At 35.4% G+C, this 9,932-nt stretch overlaps 1 protein-coding gene across 2 annotated transcripts in view; it reads left to right on the top strand.

Annotated features, from left to right (window-relative positions):
• The first annotated feature begins 1,714 nt into the window (after window positions 1-1,714).
• The window catches only part of LOC126884571 (interferon regulatory factor 2-binding protein 2), a 69,285-nt gene continuing 61,067 nt past the window's right edge, over window positions 1,715-9,932 (top strand). Inside the window, exon 1 of one of the 2 annotated variants that reach the window (XM_050650553.1) lies at window positions 1,715-2,730. In XM_050650553.1, the coding sequence (XP_050506510.1) occupies window positions 1,917-2,730 (814 nt within the window). In that variant the 5' untranslated portion in view covers window positions 1,715-1,916. The remainder of the gene's footprint in view (window positions 2,731-9,932) is intronic. The other variant, XM_050650552.1, reaches the window with a different exon arrangement.

Below are 9,932 nucleotides of genomic sequence, written 5' to 3'. Positions count from 1 at the left end.
ACAGCGACAGCTTGCATAAAAAGAAAATTAACAGAAATATGCAAAATACAAAGAGGTGTCAGACAGGGTTGTATACTGTCCCCACTGTTATTCAATTTATATTCAGATATTTAAAGAAGCGCTCCATATTTTGGAATGGAGTGTGAAAGTTAAGTAATGGAATTCTGTTAAATACAATCAGATATGCAGACGATACAGTTATTTTAAGTGATGATATGAATACATTACAACACCTTTTAAATGCCATTGACACAGTGGGAAGAGAGTTTGGCCTAAACATAAACTGTTCAAAAACAAAATACATGGTATTTAGCCGTTTGGCCCATCAAGATTCACAGTTATATGTTGATGGTCATATAATTCAAAGAGTACCCACTTTTAAATATATTGGTTGCCATACTGAACAACTAGATCCAGATAAAGAGATAAAATGTAGAATCCAGATAGCCCACACGACATTTTAAAACATGAGGTCATTCTTCTGTAATGATAACTTGCAACTTAATTATCGAAAGCGCATGATTAAATGTTACATTTGGTCAGTCCTCTTGTATGGTGTCGAAGCATGGACATTAAAAATATCGACCATTAATCGTTTGGAGGCCTTTGAAATGTGGCTGCACAGACGTACACTGAAAATACCATGGACGGCTAATCTGACAGTGGCAGTCCTTAAGAGAGCAAATGCTGCCCGCGAGCTGCTTGATAAGATAACATCAAATATAGAAAGCTGGCCTATTTTGGACACGTAGTAAGGGGAGACCGGTATAATATTCTTCAACTTAGGTATTATGATGGGTAAAATCGAAGGACGCAGAGGAATTGGTAGAAAGCAGGCCTCTTGGTTGAAGAATATCCGGGAGTGGACAGGAATAAAGAAAGCAGAACAACTATTTAGAATAGCTAGAGACAGAGACAGTTTCGCCATGTTAATCGCCAACGTCAAGAGGACTTGATAGGGCACGTTAAGAAGAAGAAGGTCTTAGAACAATTAAAAAATTTGATATCAATATTAACTAATTAACTTAATTAATATTATTATTAAATTATATTAAGCGGCCCGAAAATTATGTAGTGCCTCGGGTCTGATTTTAAGTAAAATAGGTTCTGAGGTTTCCTTTTCTATGACCCAACAGTAATCAGAATATAAATTTTAATGCTAAGCCTTGATAATAATATGACATTCATGTCTTTACTCCTCGCCCTCGTAATATTGTAACTACAAACTACATACATAAATAATATAACAATACCAGAATGAGAATGGTAAAGAAGCATAAAAATAATTAGCTATTATAAAAGATTAGGTTGCAATGCTGGAATGCACATACGTTTAAAGGTATTTTCTACATAACCTTGTGTATTTTAAACAAAAAATACTTTATAGTATTTTTTCTGTTTACCATTAAGCGAATCAATATTTCTACTCTCAAAATAAACCTAAATAACTGTTTATATCCCGCTTGACTTGAGCCTACAAGACGGGTTTAATCTTTTAATAAAATAAACAAACATTTTTACTGGTTAACTGGAATTAGAATAGAACGAGAACGATACACACGATACACAACGGAATACTCCGCTCCGCTCCTGCTATCATCCATTGCAGCGCGCGCAAATAGTGACGTAGTGCATATCGCCATTGGTCTTCCTTACAGCGTGACGTCATCGGTATAACGATTACCAAACCAGACCCCATAACCCCGCGCTTCCGCTCGTTCCCCGCGCGTTTAAACCGTTTGTTGGGTTGGATGAGGCCAGGCCAGTGCATAACGCGAGAACTAGCAGAGTGAGGTGAGGATTCAATTCAGTTAGGTATAACGCTTTGTTTAGTGTGAGTTCCGTTATGGCGTAGTGTTTCAAAACGCGAAATTTAGTGACGATATTGTTTAAGTGTGTAAAGAGATTGAATATTAATGGTGAAGATGTCGGTAATGCAAATTCAGCAGGCCAAAAGGCAACAGTGTTATCTTTGTGACCTTCCGAGAATGCCATGGGCAATGGTACACGATTTTTCTGAAGCAGTATGTAGAGGATGTGTTAACTATGAAGGTGCTGACAGAATCGAAATAGTTATAGAAACTGCTAGACAAATGAAACGAGCTCACGGATTTCAGGAGCAGCGATCCGCTCATAATGCAAAGACCCACAGAAGTACCACTTCCTTAGAACACCAAAACGGTGAAGTGGTAGCCTCGTCCAGCAGACAACAAAGTGCTCCTCATCATACTACCACTTACGGACTTCACCATTCGAGGTCGAATATATTGGCAGAGTATCAAGCTGCTCAACAACAAGCTCCTGTGCCTCCCAGAGGGAGAACACAGCTAGAAGCTACACAAGAACACGAAATTGTTGCACGAACCTCAGTGAGATTGCCAACGGCAGCCCATTTGGCTGCTCATCACCAGTTGCAAACTCATCATCATTCTAACAATAGCAGGCCCGGTACGATACCCCAACAGGGAATTAAAAGGGGGTTAGCTTCGACAGATGACGATGATCATCATGGTCATCATCATTCCAACGGAGATATCGGCGGGGCTAAAAGAATGCTTTCAGTTGACGAGCACGGTAATGCCGTCAGGCCCCCATTAACTAGGGGAGACTCCCTTCCTGCTGTTTCACTTGCACAGCCTTTTGTTATTTCGACGGAAAGAACTTTTAAACAAGAGAAACACCCCATTCGAACAGCTTCCTTTGACGCAGGGACTGCATTTAAACCTAATGGTAAGTCATTACGTCAAAATTTTGCTTAGAATGGTATTTATAACAGACCAGCTGTCGAATTACCTAATATATAAACATTTTTCTGAATATAATGCGTATTTCGAAAACTTGAGAATGTGCATATCCAGCCAATTCCTTTAAAAACATATGTATAAAGAATGTAGAGATAGTGAGTTGCCAGTGTTGTCATATTTTTATTTTCAGACTTGATTTTTTTCATTACAGTAACTCCAAGAAACTGATTAGTTTGTTAATTTGTATTATATTTATATGAAGGAAACACAGACAGAGAATTGTTATGAAAACTATTTGTGTAAGTTCCATATTTGTATATCTCCGTGACTTCCGCTCCCTTATCAGCAACAACTGAAAAAATCTACATTTTATTCTAGACAGAAAAACCCAAATATACAATCATTAACCATCTTTATAACCAGCAGCACACGGGATGTAGATGATGAAAGTATGTAGTTAAGTGCTGATTAAAAACATTTGGGCGATAGCAGTTCAGCTACACAAATATAACAATGACGTTAGCGTCATCCTTACGTGTCTAGAATAGCGTGACGTCATAGCACTGTTTTAAAGGAATTGATATTGGCTGACTGGTGTATTATTTAAGTTTATTCACTCCTTTCAAATTTAAGCATTCGTAAATTATGATGATTGCTAAACGACTGTTGCAATTAGGATGAATGAGATTATCTAGATGTAACATCCTTAGTTATAAATATTAGATGTTCATGTTCCAACAACTTTCTAAAGTTTTTATTCATGAATAAATGACGTAAAAATGAACAGGTGACTAGGTCGGTCTAACGGCAAATTGTTGGCTTCCTTAATTAGTTCTAATGCGGTATATTATATGTTTTATTTTCTACTTTTTGAGCTCGATCCTGTCTTCAGTTAACCAAAAGCAATATTTTCATCGAATAAACTTTTATAAGATGTTAACTATTATTATTTTACAACTTTTATTTTAATTGACATTCATCATCATCATTCTCTTTGCCCTATCCCTATGCGGAGTCGGTTTCCCTAATTGCATTTCTCTACACAATTCTATCTTGGGTCATATCAATGTCAATCCCCTTTACCAACATGTCCTGCCTTATCGTCTCCCCCAGGTCTTCTTTGGTCTTTCTCTCCTACTCCTTCCAGGAACCTGCACTTCAGCTATTCTTCGTATTGGGTGATTAACGTCTCGACGTTGAACATGACCAAACCATCTTAACCTATGCTCTCTCATTTTGGCATCAATTGGTGCCACACCTAGACTTCCCCTAATATACTCATTTCTAATTTTATCCTTCTTTGTCACTCCACTCATCCATCTAAGCATTCTCATTTCCGCCACATGCATTCGTTGTTCCTCTTTCTTCTTCACTGCCCAACATTCAGTTCCATACATCATAGCCGGTCTTATGGCTGTTTTATAGAATTTTCCCTCCAGCTTCATTGGAATTTTTCTGTCACACTACACACCACTCGCTTCTTTCCACTTCATCCATCCAGCCCTAATTCTACTGCATGCATCTCCATCTATTTCTCCATTACTCTGTAATACCGATCCCAGGTACTTAAAACTATTGCTTTTTTACAATCCGTTCACCATCCAAAGATACCATTTTATTTGTAGTAACTCCATCTTTAAATGAACATTCCAAATACTCTGTTTTTGTCCTACTAAGTTTTAAACCTTTTTCCTCCAGAGCTTGCCTCCACTGTTCCAGTTTTTGTTCTAAGTCTCTTTCACTATTTCCTATTATGTATCAATAATTTTGACATCACTCTGATTCTGATCATTCTGACATCATTCTGATTTCCTATAATTAAGGACTCGCAACGCAACAGAAAAAATAAGCCACTTAATTGGCAACCTTAAAATTACCATTCCGAAAGTAAATACACGTTGAACAGATCCAAGAAATAAGTACTTTCCATGAGTTTTGTTGTTTATTCAATACCTACATCAGTTTTGACAATGCTTCTTCTTTAAGTGTCATAATATCAGAATTATGCGATATGGCGCTCATCATTGAGAAGGCTTCTCGATCTTGTGGCAACTTGGAATATGTAATTATTCTGAATTTGACATCTGGAGTCCACTCACGAATGTTTTTACCAAGAAACTTGTTTTCTTCCTGACCGCCTTCTATTGTGTCTTTAAGGATCAGTTGTAGTATTCTATTACATATATCGATTTCCCCTGGGCCCCGGGCAGATATTATTTCAGATTTTTTGGATCATTTTAAACAAAAAAGGTCTTTTGTAATTTTTCTCTAAAGTTGATCGTTTTCGAGTTATAAACAATTTAAAACTGAAAAAAGAACCAAAGACTTTCATTCTTCAAGTTAAAATATATGAACAAAGAAAGTTTTTGCTAAAAAAAGTGTTATTTCAAAGGATAGAGTATGTGTTTTTATTTTGCAATAAACAAATTTATTTATTTATATCGAAATGTAATAAAAATGAAAATGTATCAATCATTATCAAAGGTCATTGAAATGCCCAATCAGAGCAAACTATCCGCTGTCCTGCGTGTAGCACCAAAAATTAATGTTTATTTAAAAAAATTCCTGACGCCGTGGTAGTTAATTGATTTTAATTTTGCAAATTGCAAATGAAAGGTACAGTACACTTCTATACGCACAAAAAATTAAAATTGCTAGCTGCTTTATTTTCAGTCCTGTAAAATTTTGAAAAAATGAATTTTTTTGGCGAAAGCTGGATTGCAAAATTTATTTTGCAAAATCTATTGAACCGATCTTAATGAAAGTTACAGTATTGTTTTACTGTATCATAAAATTTTTCTGGGTGAAATATGAAGGTCCTAAGTGTAGCATAAATGGTTGAAAAACGTAAAATGCGAATACTTGTTTTTGTATGGTTTTTTCGCAATTATTGCTATGTTGCAACAAGGGTGACTATTTTTTAAATTTTTAACCAATTGTATATTGTAGAAAGTTTAATTACGCAACTTGTATGTCAGTACAAATTTTCTCGGAAATGAATACTCTTAACGTTATAATCAAACAACGAAGAAAAAATCGATTTTTTCGAAAAAAAAAAATTTTTTTGCAGAAATTGCTTGAAAATAACTCAAATAATAATATTAGAGTTTTCCTCCCTCTCAAAAAGGCCCGGAACATTGTTTAAATAATCAAAATGCCAAAAAATAAAGGAAAAATTCGATTTTTTCTTCGTTTTTTGATTATAACGTTAAAAATATTCATTTCCGAGAAAATTTGTACTGACATACAAGTTGCGTAATTAAACTTTTTACAATACAGAATTGGTTAAAAATTTAAAAAATTGTCACCCTTGTTGCAACATAGCAATAATTGCGAAAAAACCATACAAAAACAAGTATTCGCATTTTAGGTTTTTCAACCATTTATGCTACACTTAGGACCTTCATATTTCACCCAGAAAAATTTTATAATACAGTAAAACAATACTGTAACTTTCATTAAGATCGGTTCAATAGATTTTGCAAAATAAATTTTGCAATCCAGCTTTCGCCAAAAAAATTCATTTTTTCAAAATTTTACAGGACTGAAAATAAAGCAGCTAGTTGAATTTTTTTGTGCGTATAGAAGTGTACTGTACCTTTCATTTGCAATTTGCAAAATTAAAATCAATTAACTACCACGGCGTCAGGAATTTTTTTAAATAAACATTAATTTTTGGTGCTACACGCAGGACAGCGGATAGTTGCTCTGATTGGGCATTCCAATGACCTTTGATAATGATTGATACATTTTCATTTTTATTACATTTCGATATAAATAAATAAATTTGTTTATTGCTAAATAAAAACACATACTCTATCCTTTGAAATAACACTTTTTTAGCAAAAACTTTCTTTGTTCATATATTTTAACTTGAAGAATAAAAGTTTATTATTTTTAAACATATGCAATTGTTTAAACAATATTTCACAAACAATAATAAAATTAGTTTGATTTTTGTGGAATTAAAATATTAAAATACAACAAAATATAGAGTAAGAAAATAATATATTAGATAAAGATTGGAAGAAATTTTGGTGGAAATCAACTTGTGTGAATCGAACACCGCTGTTCTGTGCGTAGCACCAAAACATTATGTTTATTTAAAAAATTTCCTGACGCCGGCGCCGTGGTAATTAATCGATTTTAATTTTGCAAATTGCAAATTGAATGGTACAGTACACTTCTATAAGCAAAAAAAAATTCAACTTGCTATCTGCTTTATTTTCAGTCCTGCAACATTAAAAAAAATGAATTTTTTTTGCGAATTTTTTTTGCGAAAGCTGGACTGCAAAATTTATTTTGCAAGATCTTCATGAAATTTACATTGTTGTTTTACTATATCATAAAGTTTTTCTGGGTAAAATATGAAGGTCCTAATAAGTGTAGCATAAATGATTGAAAAACGTAAAATGCGAATACTTGTTTTTGTATGTTTTTTTCGCAATTATTGCTATTTTGCAACAAGGGTGACTATTTTTTAAATTACTAACCAATTCTATATTGTAGGAAATTTAATTATGCAACTTTTATGTCAATACAACTTTTCTCAGAAATGAATAGTTTTAAAGTTATAATCAAAAAACCAATAAAAAAATCGAATTTTTCCTTCATATTTTGACATTTTGATTATTTAAACAATGTTCCGGACCATTTTGAGTGGGAGGATAACTCAAATATTATTATTTGAGTCATTTACAAGCAATTTCTGCAAAAAAATTTGAGTCACCTCTCAACGTCCATCTCAAAACAGATGCACCCTGGACTACAGCCCAACTAACAAGTCTACTTGCGTGTCCCTTCTACAAAGTACCTTTCTCAGTTTGATGACGTTTGTTTATGCTTTTTCTGTTCATATGAAAATATACTTTCATAGTAATGTTTTTGATTGATTATAGTGTCAAGGTTAGGTTAATAGTCAAGGTGACTGTTAATGTTTACTTGTTCAAAACTCTTGCTGTTAATTATCGTGTGTGTGATTTTTTTGGCCAAATTTTTCTTAAGGTCTATCCATATTTGTAGATATTGGCAATTCATCTATGCGTCTATTGTCCGGAAAGAACCGTTTTGAAGAAATCGCAGTTTATACATTGCTCAATGAGTGTAGGCTAAAGGCTGATTTATCTCAGGACGGAACGTGGATGACACACGGCTGTCTTACGGGGCACGTTGAAAAATCGTGTAATATGAAAAGCATTGGCTAGTTTATAGTACAACGGAATGGGACGACAACGGGGACATCTATTGTTCTACGGCCCGTGCCGTCCACGTCCCGTCGTAGATAAATCAGGCAAAGGCTAAGCGTACGGCTCCACGGGCGAGAAATTGACGCTAGTAGTAGCAGTAAAATGAACTTAAGGTTCCTATTCCGTTCCGCGGAACCTAAGTTCATTTTACTGCTACTGCTAGCGTCAATTTCTCGCTCGTGGAGCCGTTCGCTTAGGCCGGACACGCGATAATTTACGGCGCCGTAAGAGCCGGAAAATCAAGCGCAAAAATGGGTCCCACGCTGAGAATAGTAGATGGCCAGACTGAGCTGTAAAATATCGCGCAGCAACATCGAACATCTTTGGCGTCGTGTCGCAAACGAAGGGACGAATTCATTTTATTAGCCGTCGCGTAGTACACGAAACAAAAAATAAGCATCAAGATACCTAGTATGCAGTGTACTAAAACGAAATTTGTAGCTCATCTAGCCACAACAACGACCAAAACGTTGTATTTACACCTCGCGGCACGCGCCGTAATTTACATCCCCGTCTGGCCATGCTTTTTACAGCTCTTACTGCCGCTTAATTCTACCAGCGCTTAGGCTACGGCTCCACGGGCTGGAAATTGACGCTAGCAGTAGCCGCAAAATGAACTTAAGGTTCCGCAGAACGGAATAGGAATAGCCGAACTGTACCGACTACAGGACTTGTGCGTAGTCGGTTCAGTTCGGCTATTCCTATTCCGTTCCGTGGAACCTTAAGTTCGTTTTACGGCTACTGCTAGCGTGAATTTCTCGCCCGTGGAGCCTTAGCCTTACTGCTCTGGCTAAAGCCACACGGGCGATAATTTACGGCGCCGTAAGAGCAGTAAACCTGACGAGGCATTGGTTGACTAACTCCTATTATTTCATCTACAATTGGTGGAGTTAGTCAACCAATGGGTTTACTGCTCTTATGGCGCCGTAAATTATCGCCCGTGTGGCATTTCGCTAACGACGCCGTAAATTATCGCCTGTGTGCCCCTAGGGTTAATATAGCCGGTGTTTTCTAATCGTATACTATTAGTTACATGGTTTTAAGTAGTGGTCTATTAGAATTATGTCTTTCTGGCGTTTCATCTGCAATTGCTGCAGACATGATGCGACATCCGTTGTCGCATCGCATTTAATAATGTATGTCGCAGTAGCAAACGAAACTTCCGGAATAAAACAGACCACAGCTTAAACCCCGAAAACCAAAAATGTACTTTTATAGATTACTGCGGTTAGATTAAATCATAATTGCAGAATATATTATTATTATTGCCGACCTCAGACATAATATGATTTAAATTAAGTAAACTCTCTGTAACTTAATAAACAAGTATGCAAATAATATAGGAGAAAAACGACTGACGACAATCCTGTACTAAAATGAACAACTCTTGGTGATAAATTATTTATATATTTCATCATTTTATGGAACTATAATCTTTTATCTGAAATACCACATTTGTATAATGATAAGATATGATTTATTTTTAGATTGGTTGCTATTCTAATAGAACATCTTTAAATTTTACTGTATATACACATTGATTGGGTAAATGAGGTGATTTATTTTAACTCTTGCTACAATACTCCTTTTTGATAGATAGATACAGCTAAAGGCGCCAAAGTCTCTCATACTTCCACGTTCAGCTTTGTCCTAATGATAATAGTAGGTTCTTTAAAGGTAAAATATTGCAAAACCTCTAAATTAGTTTAAATTTTAAAGAACTGCTTGGATTGACATAAATTTGGCATACACATAGCTAACAAGTCAAAGAAAAAAGTGATATTGTGCCGATGTGTGCTTTTGCCATAGGGGTGAGTTTAACCCTCTTTTGTGGGTGAAAAATATATGTTCGAAATAAGTCCGGAAATGGATACAATGACATTCTAAGCAACTTTTGTTCTATAAAGTTTTCTCACCAAGTTAATACTTTTCGAGCTATTTG

Source organism: Diabrotica virgifera, chromosome 5 (assembly GCF_917563875.1).
Source record: "Diabrotica virgifera virgifera chromosome 5, PGI_DIABVI_V3a".
Lineage (NCBI taxonomy): Eukaryota > Metazoa > Arthropoda > Insecta > Coleoptera > Chrysomelidae > Diabrotica > Diabrotica virgifera.
This window is presented reverse-complemented; position numbering and strand designations above follow the sequence as displayed.